General features: G+C 45.3%; 1 protein-coding gene across 2 annotated transcripts in view; it reads right to left on the minus strand.

Annotated features, from left to right (window-relative positions):
* LOC135221687 (26S proteasome non-ATPase regulatory subunit 14) overlaps positions 1–19575 on the minus strand; it is a 78844-nt gene that overhangs the window by 949 nt on the left and 58320 nt on the right. For both annotated transcript variants that reach the window (XM_064259419.1, XM_064259418.1), the window contains one exon: positions 17261–17396. In XM_064259419.1, the coding sequence (XP_064115489.1) occupies positions 17261–17396 (136 nt within the window). The remainder of the gene's footprint in view (positions 1–17260; positions 17397–19575) is intronic.

Genomic DNA, 19575 nt, shown 5'->3' on the forward strand with positions numbered 1-19575 from the left:
GTATAGATGCCTTTCATTACAATACCAGCCTTTCATTACAATTGTCCCAAAAATTAACCTGTCAGGACAACCATAGTTAAAAATTTTATGTGGACATCCCGACTTAAAAAAAAGCAGTAAATGTTAAGTTCTTATACCCTGCACGTGAAGCACCATGTTGTTTGCAATATCCCTTTGGCCCCTAGCTGCACTCACTTTTTAGCCTTGCTTTGTCTCCATTCCTATTCCAGTCTTCTGCTAAATCTCTATTTTCTATCTTACTGTCCAACCTCTCAAAACTGGAATATTTGCTAAACCAAAATTTCTATATCGGTGCACATACAATTGTTTCATAAGTAGAAAAAATTGCTTTTACTTGTGCCTTTAAGCCTCCTCAATAAAGCAGACAAACTAAGCACAGAACAGCTGTTGAAAATCATGTTGTTCATGATAATCTAGTGCCAAAGACTGTAATGCAAGGAATCTGTGGCACCTGGCAACCCTGCGTATACAAGGTGGACACCAGTCACCAACCACGCGTGTGGAGTGTGGATACTCGCATTATAGCTCCTCCTTCCCAAGCCAGTTTCCTTGTTTAGCACTTTATTTCTTTGTGTGTGTGTGTGAAGCCCAGAAGTTGAGGACCTGTTAACGCCTGTGTCTGGGGGTCCATGGATTTCCTTGTTCAAGGTTTTTGGCTGCTGCTTTGAATCTCATTCTGCTTGCAGTAGGTGCCATTCCAACTTTTGTAATCTCACTAACCCTTGCCCGGAACGTCTTCCTAGTCTGTCTCCCTGAAAGAGTTTCTACAGGAAAGAGGAGTCCCTTAGGATGGCTACTTGACCTTCCTGGGAAGGATTCATGCCTTCCCAAGTGGACAATGCTGTTTCCCCTTCCAGAATTTTTCCTTCAGCTTCATCTTCCATTCATGCCCTGTCACCTTCCTTTTCTTCCATTGATCTGTCTTTGAAAGTGCGGCAGCTGCGCAGGATGATTTTGTGTAGTGTGGCCCCATACTCGCGGATTCACGTTTTTCTCTGGACCATGTCTCCCCATTATGCATGGGAAATATCACAAATTTTAAGTAATTTGTATTTTTCCAAGCTATGCTTACCCCGAACTACTATCGTAGGAGAATCCTGGATGTCAATCTGGTACTGACCAGAAAAAACTGGTTATTCCCTCCCAACCCCCTGCCAGGTACGTGCCCCAGGGTCGAAGATCACGACCTCTGACCTGACATGCAGTCCTTCCCAGACCTCTAGAGCTCCTGCCCTAAGATACGCAGGGAAGGTAGGGTGGGATTAAAAACTCCGCATTCCAGGGTACTAATATCGTAGGAGACTTTATCTTTAGGAGGCAGAAGTATCTAGAGAAGGATGAGTCCCGTCTAAGGAAGAGGTCGGCCTCCTTCAGGAAGGAAGGGAGTTGGGGGGGAGACCTGCTCCGCCGGATTAGGGAGCAGGTGTGGATCCCCCCTGCTGAACAGAACCGATCCCGACTGGAGGGGAGGGAATATACTACCCCTCACATAGACTCGCCTGATAGTCGAGGAATCTTGTCAAGTACGTTGAAGGCCCAATAGGGGGAGAGGTAGGATACAAAGGATGGACACACTTCATACACACACACCCATTCATACGATAAATCCCCCCCCAGGGCTAGGCTAGACTAAACCCTCTGCTGGCCTGCCACCATAGGCCCGATCTCAAAGGCATCAAGAGACCTCCTCGTGCAATCCTTGAGGTAATGGGCCATAAAGATCGACTGCCTCTTCCACACCCCTGCCCAGAGGATCTAACCGATGACCAGATTCTTGGTGAATGACAGGGAGGTGCCTATACCTCTGATGTCATGGGGCTTTGCACCTGGGGGGGGGGGGGGGGGGGGGAACCAGCCCCCCTCGTAGGCCCTCCTGATGGGGGGGGGTGGGGGACTCCTTCCGTTTTTACTGAGGTACTTCCTTACCGCCCTGACTTGGCAAAGTAGCAGGTCCTTGGGATCCTCTGACTTAGGCAGGGCTGGGATGGAGAACTCCACAAACCACTCGTCTACTACCGACGAGTTTCGGGTCTTGGCCACGAAGGACAGTACGAATCTGAAAGTTAGGTCCTTCCACTCCCTTGAGTGGGACACTTGGTAGGAAAGGCCATGAAGCTCCCCCACCCTCTTGGAGGATGCTAAGGCAAAGAGGAAGACTGTCTTGAGTGTGAGCTCCCTCTCTGTAATATCTTTGACGGGTTTGAAGGGGGGGGGGGGGGGTTTCAATGCATACAAGACCCTGGCCACGTACCAACAAGGCACTGCCGGGCTGGGGGTGGGGGGACACATGCCTGCTCAAAGCCCCTTACCTTACAGACCTTACAGACTTACATCTTGTTCGGGTTGCCCCAGGTCCCTCAGTGTGAGGGCACCTCTAATAGTCTACCAGAGAGTTGCTAGTACATCTTCCGGTATATTTGCATCTTCCCAAATCTTGGATGGTCTGGGATGCAGTTTAGATATTTGTCGAGCTTATTCTTAAACACATCTACGCTCACTCCTGATATATTCCTCAGATGAGCTGGCAACGCATTGAATAGACGCTGCATTATCGATGCTGGTGCGTAGTGGATTAATGTCCTGTGTGCTTTCCTTATTTTTCCTGGTATCTTTTGGGCACTATTAATCTACCTCTGCTTGCTCTTTCTGATATTTTTAGTTCCATGATATTTTCTGCTATTCCTTCTATCTGTTTCCATGCCTGAATTATCATGTAGCGTTCTCTTCTCCTTTTCCAGACTATATAATTTTAAGAATTGTAGTCTTTCCCAGTAGTCTAGGTCCTTAACTTCTTCTATTCTAGCTGTAAAGGACCTTTGTACACTCTCTATTGTGCAATATCCTTTTGATAGTGTGGGTACCATATCATATTGCAATATTCAAGTGACTACGAACATATGTTTTATAAAGCTAATCATGTGTTCAGCTTTTTCTTGTTTTGAAGTGCCGTAACAACATTCCCATTTTTGCTTTACATTTTGCCAACAGAGTTGCTATTTGATCATTGCATAACATGTTCCTATTCATCATCACACCAAGGTCTTTAACTGCTTCCTTATTTGTGATGGTCTCCTTATTAGGTCCCTTATATGCATATAGCTTTCTTTCTCTGTCTCCATAATTTATTGATTCAAATTTATCAGAGTTAAATACCATCCTATTTACCTCTGCCCAATCATATACTTTGTTAAGGTCTCTTTGTAGAGCGTTCCTATCTTCATCACCAAGTAATTTCTCTACTTATTCTTGTGTCATCTGCCGAAACTACTCACTACCGAATCCTTAACATTATTGTCTATGTCTTCAATCATAATAACAAACAGTATTGCAGCTAACACCGTACCTTGCGGCACACCGGATATTACCTTGGCTTCATCCGATTTCTCGTCGTTTGCAATAACTATCTGTTTTCTGTTGTGTAAAAATTCTTTTAACCATCTTCCTACTTTATCCACGATATTGTGTTTTCTAATTTTCTTCGCTAATTTATCAAAAGCTTTTGCAAAGTCTAAATAAACCACATCTGTTTCATTTCCGCTTTTCATATTTTTGAATATGTTTTCACGGTGGACTAACAGTTGGGTTTGTGTACTTTTTCCGGGTACGAAACCATGTTGTCCTTTATTAAACAAATTATTTTTTATTAAATGTTTCATAATATTTTTCTTCATTACCCTTTCATACACTTTCATTATATGTGATGTTAGACTCACAGGCCTATAATTACTTGCCTCTAGTCTTGATCCACTTTTGAAAGTAGGGGTAATATACGCTAATTTGTGCTCATCATATATCTTGCCTGTATCTACACTTTGTCTTAATAATATTGCAAGTGGCTTTGCGATAGAATGAACTACTTTCTTTAACAAAATAGCAGGAATTCCATCAGGCCCTGCAGCAGCTCCATTTTTAATTTCATTAATAGTCCTGCACAAATATTCAGCTTCATTAATATCTATGTCAGCTAAATATTCACTATTTTCATCCCTTACTTCTATATCATTATCTTCATTATCTATTCTAGGGGTGAATTCTCTCTTATATCGTTCTGCCAGTATGTTGCAAATTTCCTAATGAGCAGGGGGGATGTCCTTGGAATTGCCAAGGTCTACCCCTCTGATAAAAGACCTGGCTCAAAGCCGCCCTGACCCCTTTGATGGCTGCGATGGAGAGCCCCTTGTCCTCCCTCAGGTGGACTAGGAATTCTGCGACATGGGGAATCTTGGTACGTAGGGGTCCAAGTTCTATCCCTTGCACCAGGCCCCGAAAAGTTTCCACTTTGCCTGATAAACTGCTGTGGAGGACTTCCTAAGGCATCCCAACATGTGGGAGGCCACCTTGCACGAGAAGCCCCTCTTGCTTAAGAGGAGCTCGATAACCTCCACCTATGAAGGCAGAGGGCATCCCGGCCCTCGTGGGACCTCTCGAAGTGGGGCTGCCTTAAAAGCTCCGGCCTTCAGGGAGCTCCCAGGGATCCTGAATGGACATCTCAAGGAGGTCCAGGAACCAGTCCCTGTCGGGCCACCTGGGGGCTATTAGGGTCCAGAGCCGATTGAGGACCGCGAAGGGGAGGAACACGAAGAGGTCTAATCTGTTCTGGGGTGCTGGAACGCGTCTTCCCAAACTGCTGCCGGGTCCGGGACCAGGAAGCAGAACACTGGGAGCTTGTGGTTCGGGCTTTTTGCAAACAAGTCCATGGAGGGGGAGCCCCACATCCCAATCAACTCGCCCGCTACTGCCAGGTGAAGCGACCATTCCACCCCCAGGACCCGGCCTTGCCTGCTGACCCTGTCGGCGATCACGTTCCTCTTCCCCGGGATGAACCTTGCTGACAGGGAGATACCAGCGTTCTCCGCCCACTCTAGAACGGTCTCTGCCAAGGAGCACACGAGTCACGATCTCAGATCCCCCCCTGCTTTTTGATGTAAGCATCCTTCAAATTCCACTGGATGGGCCTCATCTTCAGCCTTCCCTGAGGGACTAGCTTCTCCAGGGAGACAAGGTGTGATCCTATCAGCCTCTGCCACTCTCAAGCTGGTCGGGGAGTGTGTCAAGTAGGGGGTCGCTAATGTCTCTCAAGTTGGAGATTAGTTCCTCTGACGGGAACGCCCAGGCTCTTAACATATCCAGATCCATCCCCAAGTACACCATCCTGTTGGTGGGCTCCAGGTGCGACTTCTCCCAGTTCAGGATGATGCCTAGTCGAGCTCAGAGGCTCAGGAGTTTGTCCCTCTGCTCCTTTAAGAGGTCCCTTGAGGAGGAAAGGAGTAGCCAATCGTCCAGGTATGGCATACCCTTCTTGTGGGCCGAGGCGGACACGAGGGGGAACACCCTCGTGAAGACCTGTGGCGCCATGGACAGGCCAAAACATAGGGTCCTGAACTGGTAAGTCGTTCCCTCCCAACTTATGAGGAGGTACTTCCTGCTGAAGGGGTGGACTGGGATCTGGAAGTACGCATCCTTGAGGTCTAGGGACAGCATGTAGTCCCCTTCCCTCAAGGCCGCCAGCACAGAGCAAGGGGTCTCCATCACTCTGTCTTGAGGACATATGTGTTTAGGATGGACAAGTCGATTACCTGTCTCCACCCCCTTGAAGCCTTCGCCACCAGAAATAAGCGGGTGAAGAACCCAGGGGGAGCGATCTACAACTCGCTGGAGGGCTCCCTTCTCCAACAGAGACAGGACCTCCAGTCAAAGAGCCTCCCTGTGACTGGGGACTGAACGCCCCGCTGTCCGGCTCCCCTGTCAGGGGAGGATTCACATCTAAGAAGGGGATCTGGTAGCCGTCCCTGAGGACCTGGACAGTCCAGGGATAGGCCCCTAGATCCTCCCAGTCCCGCCAATGATTGGAGAGGGAGAGGCACCCCCCACCCGAGGCGTCAAGTCGGGTAGGAGGCCTCACTTCCTACTTCCTTCTAGGGAAGCGGCTGCCTTTACCTCTGTGAGAGGATGCGGGCCTGGCTCTAAATAGGGATGAGAAGGACTGAGCGGCTCTGGAGGAGGGCTGCATTCTCTGAGGGCCCCAGCCTCCTGAAGACCGGTGGAAACGGTTCCACCGTACTTGAGGGGGCCCCTGCCCCCCGCCTGGGTCCTTGTCTCAGCTTCTGGGCTTCTAGGCTACGCCGTGGAGCTGGTTGCCTGCACGACGACGACACCCTATAGACGACGGAGTCCTGGTTTTCCTTCCTCCATTATTCTAGGGCTTTCTCCACCAGACAATCAGGGAAAAGGGATTCCCCCAACACCAGAGCATTCTGGAGGGCCTTTGCCTCCCTGTCCGGAAAGCCCCTAAGGAGGTAAGCAAGGATAGCGTCTCTCTGCCTTAAGACCCAGTTAGTCTATTGCATCAACAACTGGGTGGTCAGGAAGCCCAGTGACTTGTCCCTGACAGATCCAACTCCTTGAAGGCAGCCAACTCTTTCTCATCCTGCAGATCATGCTCAGTTGCAAAGCTGGTGACTGCACCCGTTCAGTGGTCCAACCAAGAGGACACATGGATGGAGGTCCCCGCCATGGCCTCCTGTTGAGAGAAGGAGACGGGACCTGCCAACAACTTCTCCCAAACAGCCCGGAGAGAGGGCCATGAGAGGACCCTTTACCGACTTCGGGGCCAGATACATGCCCTCTGGAGTGTACAACTTCCTTTGCCTGGCTTTGGCAACTGGAAGGAACTTCAGAGAGCTCAGGGAGTTCTTGGGGCCTGCCACTACTTCTTCCACCTGCGCCAGGTCTTCGGCCGAGTACGGAGCCTGGGGGAGGGACAGGGAAGGTTTGGACTCTACTCCTTCCCTCCCCCCCAAAAGAACCGTCTACTACCCAACCCTTCTCGAGTCCAAGGGAGTGGGTGGCTCTGCCAACCCATTCTTCACACAGATCAATCTAAGCATCCTGTGAGTGGTGGTGCCTACAATGCAAGTTGTCCCAGTGACAGCCACTCCTGCTCCGACCCCTCCGGTGACGGCTACGACAGGGAGATCTGGACCAACAATCCGGGAAGAGGAGAAAGAACGACCTCGACTACACCCATATAGCGTCTCCAAGACATATAGCGTCTCCTCTTGGAGCAATAGCGCCTCCTCCGCAACAACCTGTAGGAGGAACCACCTGAAGACCAACTCTATTCTGATGACACGCCTCTCCTCGTCTCTTCTGCAGTGGCTCCTGTCCCAGGGTGAGCAGGAGGAGCGGCCGGGTGATCCGCATGGGAACGAATGCAGTGGCCCTCCCCATGGAAGTTCCCTCTACTAGCAAAAGCCTCCGTCCCAGTAAGGGGGAAGGAGGGGCCCCAGAACAGGAACACCTCCTCCCTCAGGGGGGACCTACCCAGTGTATGGGGAGTGCCCGACCATGGGCCGAGTGGAACCCCAGACCATCCCATCGGCTCCTGCCATCTACCTGGAAGCTCCCCCACCTCCAGCGAGATGGCTGGGATTGTGGAGGAGGACGAGGAGAGTCCCACAGGGACCCCAAGAGGACCGCGTGGCGCATCCCGCTCCAGAGCGAAGCACTCCGCAGCTGGAGGCAAGTTCTTGGGGGAACGTGGCACAGCGCAGCAAAGCAACCAGCGCATCCAGAGACAGAGTGCCCCGCAGGCCACCACGTATCCAGCACTCCTGTGAAAAAGTGGAATTGTCCGACGGCACATTCTTCACCAATAAAGTAGACTACTCGGGCCCCGCCTTTTGCAGGGAACCGGCAACGGACTCACCTAGGTCTCCTCGCCGGGAGGGGACAAGAGAACACTCCTGACACTCCGTCAGAAATCCTGATGGAGAACAGGAGACGGAGAAGGACCTCCAGGCCCACGGCTAGTACTACTCTGCAGGACCTCTGAGGAATTCTTCTTAGAAGGAGAGCGAAGCTGCTTCTTCCGCTTGGTTGAAGCAAGATCCCACTGATGCTCCAACTAAGTGACGCACTCTCCATACATGGCCTCATGCAAAAAAAAGGGCGACCCCGACACTTGTTGCACAAAGTGTGGGGATCTATCTTGATAGGAGACAGAAAAGCCCCACAGGCCCTGCCCTCAGGACCCAGACAACGCCTCTGTGACGAAGACTCCATACACCGAAAAAAACCAAACACACAGGGAAAGACAAAGGGAAACATGCCAGTAACGGACGACGAGCTGAAGCGTGTGAATGCTACAGCAACCAGGAAAGGATTGCAGGTCAGGTCAGAGGTACCTGACTGGGGGTCAGGAGGGAATAACCAGCATTTTCTGGTCAGTACCGGATTGACATCCAGGATTCTCCTACGATAGTAGTTCGGGGTAAGTATACAGCATCGGAACAATCACCTATTCGCTGTATTTTTCTATGAGAAATATCCAGAAATTCCCAGTTTTTTTATATAATTTAAAAATGATATTTTAATGATAAAATAAGGTTTCACATATACTTACCAAACAATTACATAATCAGAGCCCTCCCTCCTCCCCACAGATGGACGCTGCGGCTCAGTGAATTGAAGTGTTAAGCTCAGCAGTACCAGGTATTCCCGAAAGTGGGCGGGATCTGTATCACCTACACAAACAATGGCAGCGCTGCTACCGCTACCAGGAATTTCAATTTTCGACTGCCAGGTAAGAAAGCGTACAGCTAATGTAATTGTTTGGTAAGTATATGTGAAACCTTATTTTATCATTAAAATATTTTCACATAAGTGACTTACCAAACAATTACATTAGCTGACTCCACATTACCCGGAAGGTGGGTATATGGACAGCTTTATGAACAAAAACAACAGTCATGTGCTCACATTATACATAATGTCTGCAGTACCTTACCTTGAGAGAGAGCAACTACAAGTAGATACTGCCTCTGGTCAGCGCTCTCATCATATGTAGGAGACGTGGCAGTAAAGGCCAGGGTCGTCCCTACTAATGGTGGGATTTTTGCAGTCATGGAAGTGCACTGATGATTGACAAAACCAACAATAATTTGCCGATGATCGACAAAAACAACAATAATTTGCCCTTGCCCTGGCCAAAAAGACCAGATAAAAACCACACAAAACCATCACCTACACTAAAATCCATATGGTACCCTTAACCAGATATAAGAACTGGTGGGTACTTCAGGTACATGTACCCCCAGGCTTCCCACAAACTCAAAAAACCTAAAATTCAAGGCGAGGAGATAGTAGAGGGAAAAAACCGGGTCCCCCTATGCTGCCTCTCCCAACACCATTCCCGCTACTGACAACGGTCCCAATCTAAAACAGTTTACGTAAGTAGTTTCTACCCCCTTCAAATAGTGCGATGCAAACACCGATTTCGACCTCCAGAATGTAGTTTGCATAATGGAGGATAGAGACATATTCTGTCTGAAAGCCAAAGACGTTGCTACTATATGAATCTCATGGGTCTTCACTTTCAGCACCCTAAGAGCATGTTCCTGAGTTTGGGCATGCGCTTCTCGGATCAAACTCCTCAGGAAAAAGGACATTACATTCTTTGAAAGAGGCCGAGATGGGTCTTTCACCGAGCACCAGAGTCGGCTCTCCTCTCCTCTCACAGTTTCTGTCCTAGTCAGGTAGTCTGATGGCTCTGACCGGACACAATGTACGTTCCTCATCTTCCGACCCGACTAAGTCCGTTAGGTTCTTTATCTAGAAAGAACGGGGCCAAGGATTCGAAGGATCCTCATTTTTAGCAAGAAAGTCTATTACATAAGAGCAAACTGCATTGCCCGGGGCGAAACCCACTTCCTTACTCATCGCCTGCAACTCGCTTACTCTTCCCGCTGTGGCTACGGCGACTAGGAATAGTGTCTTCCTAGTTACATCCCTCAAGGTTGCAGAATTCAACGGTTCGAATTGGGGGCCGTTGAGCCACCTTAAAACTACATCCAAGTTCCATTCCACTTCTTCAGGTTTGCAAATCTTGGAGGAACTAAAGGATCTGATTAGGTCACTGATGTCCTGATTTGACAAAATGTCGCGGCCTCTATGCTTGAAAACCAATGAAAGCATGGCCCTATATCCTTTAACAGTTGAAGTGGCCAACTTCTTGGTGTCCCTCAGAAATAACAAAAATTCCGCAATTTCTGTTATAGATGTCTCAGAAGAGATGCTATGTCATCTGCACCATGACCTAAAGACTCTCCACTTGGACTGGTAGAGCTTGGCAGAAGAGCTTCTTCTGCAGCTAGCAATAGCTTCTGACGCCCTTCGCAGAAACCCTTTTGCTCTGACCAGGTTCCTGACAGTCTGAATCCTGTCAGGGCCAGAGCGGACAACCCTTGGTGATATTGGTTGAAATGGGGTTGTCTGAGAAGCGATGGATTTTGTGGAAGTAGTCTGGGAAAATCCACAAGCAGATTGAGAAGGTTCGGGAACCACTCTTTCCTGGGCCAGAATGGCGCTACTAGGGTCACTGTCACATTCTGGTGCGATTGAAGCTTGTTTAAGACCTCTCTTATCATCCCGAAGGGAGGAAAAGCGTAAACGTCCAGTCCTATCCAATCTAGCAGCATCGCATCTGTTCTCCACGCTAGTGGTTCTGGAATTGGAGAGCAGAAAATGGGAAGATTGTTCCTCGATGTGGCGAACAGATCTAACGATGGTCTTTCCCAAAGCTTCCAGAGGTCCTGACACACTCGTTCAGAGTCCATTCTGTTGGTAACACCTGATTTACCTGACTCAGTTCGTCTGCAAGTACGTTCATTCTCCTTTGCACGAATCTTGGAAAATGGGTGATCCTCTTCTCGTTCGTCCAGGTGAGGAGATCTTCGGCTATCTTGTTGAGAGAACGAGTGGGTCCCTCCCTGCTTCCGTACATATGACAACACTGTGGTGTTGTCCGAGTAGACCGCAACGTTTCTTCCGGTGACTTAAGTGGTCGAAAGCTTGTAGCCCTAAGAGGATGGCCTTCAATTCCTTCCCATTGATGTGCAAGGTCTTTTCTTGTTCTGTCCACAGACCTGATACTCTCTTGTCTCCTAGGAGGGCTCTCCATCCGCTGTCTGAGGTGTCTGAGAAGAACTGCAGGTCGGGGTTCGACACAACTAGGGAGATTCCTTCTTGTAATCTTTCCCTTGAATGCCACCAACGAAGATCCATCTTTATCTCTTCCGTCAGGGGGAAAACTAGTGAGTCCGACTGTGTCTTCCGAGACCAATTTGCTTTCAGGAAGAACTGAAGCGGCCTCATGTGTAGGAGTCCTAACCTGACAAAACTCTCCACTGAAGCCAGGGTCGCAAGTAGGCTCATCCATTCGAGCGCTGAGCAGGACGGGCGAACCAGAAATTGCTGGACTGTCGACAGCCAGGACTCTATCCTCTTCGGGGAGAGAAAAACCCGAAAAGCTAGAGTCTAGTATTATCCCTAAATAGAGAATCCTCTGAGTTGGAATCAATTGGGATTTCGTGTTTACTATGATACCCAATTGTTGTGTCAAAGTAAGCGTCTCCTCCAAGTCCTTCACACACTGACGACTGGATCTGGCTCTCAGGAGCCAGTCGTCTAAGTAAAAAGCTGTGTTGATCCCCATCAAATGCAGCCACTTTCCCAGAGGAGCAAGAATCTGAGTAAATACATGAGGGGAGGTTGACAGACCGAAGCAAAGGGTTCTGGACTGGAAGACTCTCTTCTTGAAGACGAATCTCAGGAACTTCCTGGAGTTCTGATGGATGGGGACATGGAAGTACAGGCGGCCCTCGGTTAGCGACAGGGGTTCCGTTCCTGGCCACCGACGCCAAGCGATTTTCGACGCTGAGCGATTTTAAAGCCTACGGCCGCCGCACACCTTCTTTTGAAACTCTAGACCAGTCAAAGGTGCCGTAATCCCACAGCGGTGCAATGAGTAAAATTATATTTATGCAGTATAGTACTATAGAATTTACTGTACAGTACATGTGGGTGTCTAGAGTATGTAAAGATATAATAAAGTTTATACAGTGTACAGGTAGCTGTAGTGTTCAGGTTACGATCATTAGTCTTACGATAGTCCGATTTTATGAGAGATCAAATTACAATGGCCTAACTTTATCCATCTTCTAGTTACATAAGTTCAATAACAGCAAAAGAGAATGATGAAAGTATGGTTTTAACGTTATACTCATTGCGTGAACGTGTACAGCCATGAACAACCGAACGAGAAACGATTTTTTTTTTTTTCTAAGTACAACCGAACTGGATAACATCTGTTTGGCTTGTATTTCGATCATCGTACTACAGTGCAACATTACCGTATTTGTTATAAATGGCGTTATGTATAGAATAGATCTGAGATATCTTAATGTAATAACTTTATTCGCTATAGATCAGAGATCAATATAGATTAAAGATCAATCGGGAAATATACTGTTAAATTTAAACCTAGTTATAACTGAAGCTGAGAAAACTGTTCAAGCTGCTAATGACTATTATCGACATCGGCAACAAGGATAAAACTGCAGTAAACGTCTGCCATCACACACAACTGTAGATAAAATTGGGATAAAATAATTTTAATCAAAACTACTGTGCTTGAAAGAACACATTTTACTGTTGGTTTCACACCGATATAAGATAAATAACATAAATTTTGTATTATGATGATATAAAGGATTATTGCGAACGGAATCACGTAATTTTTTACGCAATAAACATGCCGCCAACGTAATCTGTTAACGAAAAAAAGTAGTTGTTCACATTCACAACGAGACATATTCAATAAATATTTCCACCTAAAAACAAGCTGTATAAGGAAAAATAACTGTCTCATATAAGTCAAGTATATAGATATTCGTTTATGCTAACTAGAAGCAAGAGCATTCGCTCAGAATTGCGTTATGGTGAAACAAACTCGTATTCATCAGCTGATTTCAAACCACAACATTGGCCGCTCCGCGGAATACGGGCTTAAGTTTGCCGTAGTATCTTAAAATACAATATATGAGAATACATACAATATTCTTGGATACAGTGAAATAATGTATAACTTTTTAAAAGGATTTATGGAAAAGATGCATAATTAATAAAATAACACAATGCATTTTTTGGAACTGACGGACAACAACGAACATGAACAACCATCCCCTGACAACGTGGAGCGTTGTTACAAAGGCTGCCTTAATTTGTATCTTATTTCTGTACAAAAATGAAAATACCTTTACGTAATATATTTTCATAGACATTTTAAACATAAAAGCATAAACATTTGAAAAATCGACACATCAATCGCTAAATTTGCACTCTTTTTAACTCGATATTTTCGGAAGAGCGGCAGACGGCGGCATACAAGAATGAACTTGAAAAAAACATTGTAGTCGATAACTTGAAGGGGAGTTTAAAAAGCTGCCTTTTTATTATATTTCTGCACAGAAATAAAAATACCCAATTCGTAATACATTTTCATACACATTTTAAACATAAAAGCATAAACATTTATAAAATCGACACATCGATCGCTAATTTGCACTTTTTTAAAATCTATATTCTCGGAAGAGCGGCAGGCGGCGGCTCACAAGAAAGAACATGAAAAAACATCGTATTTGATAACGTGAAGGGCAGTTTCAAAAGCTGCCTTTGTATCATATTTCTGTACAGAAATAAAAATGTCTTTCACGTAATACATTTTCATACACATTTTAAACAAAAGCATGAACATTAATAAATCGACACATCCATAGCTAAATTTGCACTTATGTAACATGATATTTTTGGCATAGAACAGCGTCAGAGGCATATATTTTACCCTAATACCTACGTAATAACTCTCCATAAAATTTGTTAATATAATTTGCATAACCTTTATGGTCTGAACGGCATTTCTACAAATGTATGAACTCGTTAGACAACGGCGTTAGCGGCGATGTTAACTGAAATTTGTGCCGTAAAGATACCTTTAAAATGCCTTATTTTTTTAATGAATATTTTTGACGACCGCCGTAAAACCGATTCGCCGTTGAGTGATTGCGCCGTTAACCGCGGGCCGCCTGTATGCATCCTTCATGTCGAGAGATACCATCCAGTCGCCTGGTTGGATGGCTGACATTACCGATCAACTGGTTTCCATTCGGAATTTAATCTTCCGGACGAAGAGGTTCGGAGCGCTTACGTCCAACACAGGTCTCCATCCCCCTGATGCCTTGGGGACTACGAATGAATGATTGGAAGTTTTCTGGCATCCTGACATCTTAGGTCATTGACGCCGTGGGGACTACGAAGAGCCTGTTGTAAAACCCTGGGGAGTTCGTGTCTGTTACCTCCTCCATGGTCTCTTTGTTGATGAGCTCTTCTACTTCTTTGGCTGAAGCCAAAGCTCTTGTTGATCCTGTCGAGTATGCTGTCAAACAGACAGGTGTGTTGGACAGTGGTGGATCCTGTGTAAAAGGGATCACATATCCCTCTCGCAGTACCTGAATTACCCACTGTTCTGCTCCTCTTCAACTCCATTCCTCCCAGTAGTCGTGGAGTCTTGCCCCCACGGGTGTGTGAAGGACCTTTCGATCATTTCTCTGTCTTAAAGGAAGGTTTCTTGGTAGACTTGGAGATGGTTTGTAGATTAGTTCTTGGTCTCTGCTGCCACCTCGACTTACCTCCTTGAAAGGGATGCTTTTGTAGAGGAGAAGCTTTGGCTCCTCTCGCTGGAGGTTCCTTAGGTCTTCTTCCTGACTGAAAAAGAAAATCATTGGTGGACTTTTTCTCGAGGTCCGACAGCACATGCTTGATGGTTTCTTCTGGAAACAGGTGAGATTTACTCAGGGGGGAGAACAACAAAGCCGATTTTTGGTTCCTGGTTACTCCTCGAGATGTGAAGGAGCACCACCATTCTCTCTTCTTTAGTACTCCCATAGTGAATAGGGCGGCCAATTCTCCTGAACCATCTCTCACTGCCCTGTCCGCACAGGACAACACATTGAGCCAGTCGGCAGAAAAATCCACATCTAGAAACTGGCAATCTTCAATTTTCCTGGCTAACACTGCAATAGTCCAATCCAGAAAACGGAAGACTTCGATCAACTTGTATAAGTTCTTCACCAGGTGATCTAAATTCGTGCGAAGAGAACAACACTTTCGCAGCCGAGAACGCTGCTCTTCTGTTTGAGTCCACAAGACCGGAGAAGTCTCCTTGGGAGGAGGCAGAAACTCCCAAAGAAGGAACTTCTCCTGTCGCATAAAACCTGGTTTTATTCTGCAGCTTCGACGGAGGGAAGGCGAACGAAGCCTTGCCTGACTCTTCTTAGTAAGCCACTCTTCTACTTCCTTCAGTGCTTTCTTCGAGGACTGAGAAAGAACTGGTTTTGGTAACCCCGAAGGCGCTGATCTCCTATCCTTCACAAACATCGATGGAGGTGAAGAAGGCGAAGCTGGTTCAAAAAAGTCTGGATAAGTCTGTAAAAGAAACCTTAACAGACTAGAATAAGCAGAAGAGGGTTTTGAATCCTGGTCTTGAGTTTACTCTTCCAACAGGACGGCCAATACCCCGTCTCCCTCTTCCATCTGGCTCGTTGTCTTCTTCAAAAAGACCATCAATTCTTGAAGTTGATGTTTAAAGGGACCCAAAGCAGAATCCTCTAGCAAGGGTTTGGCCTTTGAATCATCCTTAGGCGAAGACGAAGTCGTGGCTGTCGTACAGCTCTTCTTCGAAAACAAACAACTGGGAGTCGAAACATCACGAGATGTATGAGGCGAACGAGTTGAAACAGCTTGAGAAGAATGAGGCAAACGAGTCGAAACTCCTATCGATACACAACGAGGCGAGTCAGTCTCGTAGGCGCGCGAGCGCTGTAACGCACATGAGCGTCTGACTCCGTCCGAAGTTATGATATCCGAAGAGGACTGACGATCTTCCCGGAAAAACTGGTCCGGCGCGAAACTGCAGGAAGGTTGTGGACTCCAGTGCTCCTTGGATTTCTTAACAGGCGGCGACATCCCTCTCGTACACTGGGCATATCTCTTCAAAGGACGCGACACTAAATCACTCCACACTTTTCACCTCGACACAGGCGACAGCACTTCCGAGTCGGACGACAACTGCGCGTCACTGATATCTACGCCTTTCCAGCGGTGTTTCCTGGGCACTCGCAAGTCGACTACGTCAACGGAGTCGGCAACTGACCGTGGGCAAACTCCCCCAGTTTCCCTTCAACCTCCAGTATGTCTTCTCCCGGGAGCTGGGGAGAAAGACAGGGACCTTCATCTAGGAGAACAGGGGGAACGGACAGCTGCCTCCTCGGACACGACACTGACACTTGGCCTAACACTGGCCTTTTAACTTGACTTCTCTACGAATGCGCGAAATGACATACCCAAATCCATAACGGATTTCGCCAAGAACTCAAATTTCTTGTCCATCTTAGACTCTTAACAAGGAAATGGTGTTGGGATCGGAAACATGGGATACCCGGTCTGGAGTACTCGGTACTGAAGTTGGAAGACTATCAATAGGTGAAATATTCGATAAAAGTGGAGATGATAGTGACGGTTTGTTTACCCCTAAAGGCACGGGAGTTGTCTTTACTCTAGTTTTACTACCCGCTCTAAGAGCTGCTTTCCTTTTCCTATCTTTGTCCATCTTATCCAAATGAGCTTGAAAAGTCTTCCAACCTTGTTCATCTAAACTATGGCACTCATCACAAGTTAATTCCTTGCTGCAAAACCTAACTGAAGAATAACTAGCATCAGACATCTTCATAATAACTTGTTAATAACTAGGCAGCTAACTGATGAAGCAAAAAAGCCAACCAAGAAATTGTACATCACCAAAAAGAAAAAATCCACAATGGCGACGAAAGTCAACTGCAACAACAAACCACCAGTGTTACCCCGTGGCTGGCAGAAAACGAATTGAAGTCTTAAGCTCAGCAGTACCAGGTATTCCCGAAAGTGGGCGGGATCTGTATCACCTACACAAACAATGGCAGCGCTGCTACCGCCACCAGGAATTTGAATTTTCGACTGCCAGGTAAGAAAGCGTACAGCTCACGTAATTGTTTGGTATGTCACTTATGTGAAAATGTTTCTTTAGCATAAAAACAGAAATCTTGCTGTAAGAGAGGTAGTACTTTGTATGAGTCATATTATAAATGTTAAAATACAGCAAACATGAAGACTAAGAAAGAAACCCATATGAAATAATCAAATTGTCAAAGCATATGAAACACAATAACTTTTATTCATCCTTCTTCCAATTTTCAAGACATACTGAACCACAAACTCAACAATACATAGTATACAGAAGGTGAAGATTTGTATATTTGTTTGAACAAATATGGTAAAAAACATTTTTCACACAACAGTAACGCCATACCTTATTGTAAGCAGTAGCCAAGTTCAGGATTTCTTTAACAGTATCTTCATTAAGGCTGCTGTGCTCATGATAGTTTTGCAGCATAAGCCCCTCCATCCAAGATTTCTTATGTAGATTTAAGAGCATTTGTTGTTCTCTGAAAGTAAATGCCATATCTATTAAGCAAAAAACACTGGAGAGTGGAGACTGATAAATTCTTAAGGTAATTTGTATTTTCCTCACATATGCAAACCAGAACAAGCTAGAAATAATTGTTGACGCTTAGTAACAAGGTGGTTAATTTGTGGGAAGTGTATCATATCATCTCCCACTCACTTGTTGGAATCTGTCACTTTTCCCCTTCAGCAAGAGGGAATATGCAGAGATGGTTTTGGAGAGTTTATGACACAGCTCAAGTCTGTTAAATCTAAGAAAAATACATTTTATCTTAAAAATCCCATCTTGGTTCCTATGATAATACAGATCGCTACCCTTTATACAAAAGACTGTTGCCTAAGATGAGAGGATCATCTTGCATAATTAACTGGCACTACTCTAAAAGCTTTAGGTACGTTACAAGGAGTTTCAAGGATTGTGAAGTCTCAGACTTATTAGTACATCCAAGGAGACATTATGTGCTCACTTATTTCTTGGAGCAGGTTTTACTGTTAATTCACAGTGTCCTAATGATTTTGTCTAGTTTTCTTTTAAATTCTTCCACGCCGTTGCTGTTTACAACTTCTGGTGGCAGTTTATTCCATGTGTCACTTATCTTCTATGTATAGAAGTTCCCACAATGGGATGTGTTGTATCACTTCAGTTCTAGTTTCCATCCATCATTTTCAGTATTTTTATTGTTTCTATTAGTTGTCTTGCCAATTGTCATGTTTTTAAGTCATACATCTTCAGGATCTCTTGTCTTTGGTAACCTATTTGCCTGATGTATGGAATTAACTTTTGTGGCTCTTGCTTGTACCCTTTGTAATCTATTTATGTCCTTTCTTAGTGTTGGTGACCAAAACTGTACTGCATATTCAACATGTCTAACTATTAACATGTCTAGCTGTTTTGTTGCTTTTCAGCTTTTATGCACTGTATTGTGGCTTTTAAGTCCTTGGTAAAAATGACTCCAAGGTCCTCTTCTTGTTCTACACTATTTATGTCATTCCCGACCCGATGGCATGAGGATTGTCTGTTCCTATTTGTAGCATGTAGATGGCATGAGGATAGCTTGTTCCTATTTGTAATAATTTATACTTATCAAAGTTAAAAGGCACTTGCCATCTTTTTGACCACTCTCCTATTTTCTTGAGATAATTTCTTTAAACTTTCCACTATATCTGGGTCTGCTGCATTTACACCTAGTTTAGTGTCATCTGCAAATTTGGCTATCCTGCTAGTTAAGCTTACATCAGTGTCATTAATGTAAATAAAAAACAAGAGAGGCCAAGGACAGAACCCTGAGGAACTCTGCTTGTCATATCAGCCCATTCTGATTCTTCACCAATTATTACTACTCTCAGTTTTCTATATGTTAGCTACTCTTTGATCAAGTCTACTATTTCTCCTTCAATTCCTAAGGCTCTAACTTTTGTCATTAGTTTCTTGTGTGGAACTTTTTCAAAGGCCTTTTATAAATCTAATTAGAGTATATCTGTTGCTCTACTACTCTCATAAATTCCAAGCATGTTATGAAAAAGCATCACGAGGTTTGATAGGCAGGATCTGTTTTGTTTGAAACTAAGTTGAATGTTAACTACAAGTTGTTTTTATCAATGTGATCCACAATTTGATCTGCAATTATGGGCAAAAATCTTGCAAACGACCGACGTTAGACAGATTGGTCTATAATTTCCCTGCTCTTCTCTTGGACATTTTTTGTAAACTGGGGGCACATTACCTAGTTTCCATCCTTTTGGCACCTTTCACTGTTCTGCACTTTCTCTGTAGTGTATATAGGTGAGGAACTATCTCCTCTTTTAGCTTTTTAATTTCTCTTGGATGAATCCCATTCAGGCCAGATTTGAACTTGTTGTGTGTGTATATTTTGTTTTTAATGTCCTCTTCTGTTAATATTATTTTGTCCTATGGTTCTGGCCCTTTATATTTAATAGCAGGTTCCAGTATTGAGGTAGTGTCTTCAATTGTGAAAATACTAGTAAAAAACTTATTCAATAACACTGCTTTTTCCAAGTCTGAGTTCACCAGGCTTCCTATATTGTCCCTTAGGGGACCTTTACATTTTTTATTGGTTTCCTACTAATAACATGCAAAAAAAATTCTTTTGGGTTTTCCTTACAAACTGATGCAACTCCCTCATCCTCATTCCTTATTAA

This window comes from Macrobrachium nipponense, chromosome 3 (assembly GCF_015104395.2).
Source record: "Macrobrachium nipponense isolate FS-2020 chromosome 3, ASM1510439v2, whole genome shotgun sequence".
In the NCBI taxonomy this organism is placed as follows: Eukaryota; Metazoa; Arthropoda; class Malacostraca; order Decapoda; family Palaemonidae; genus Macrobrachium; species Macrobrachium nipponense.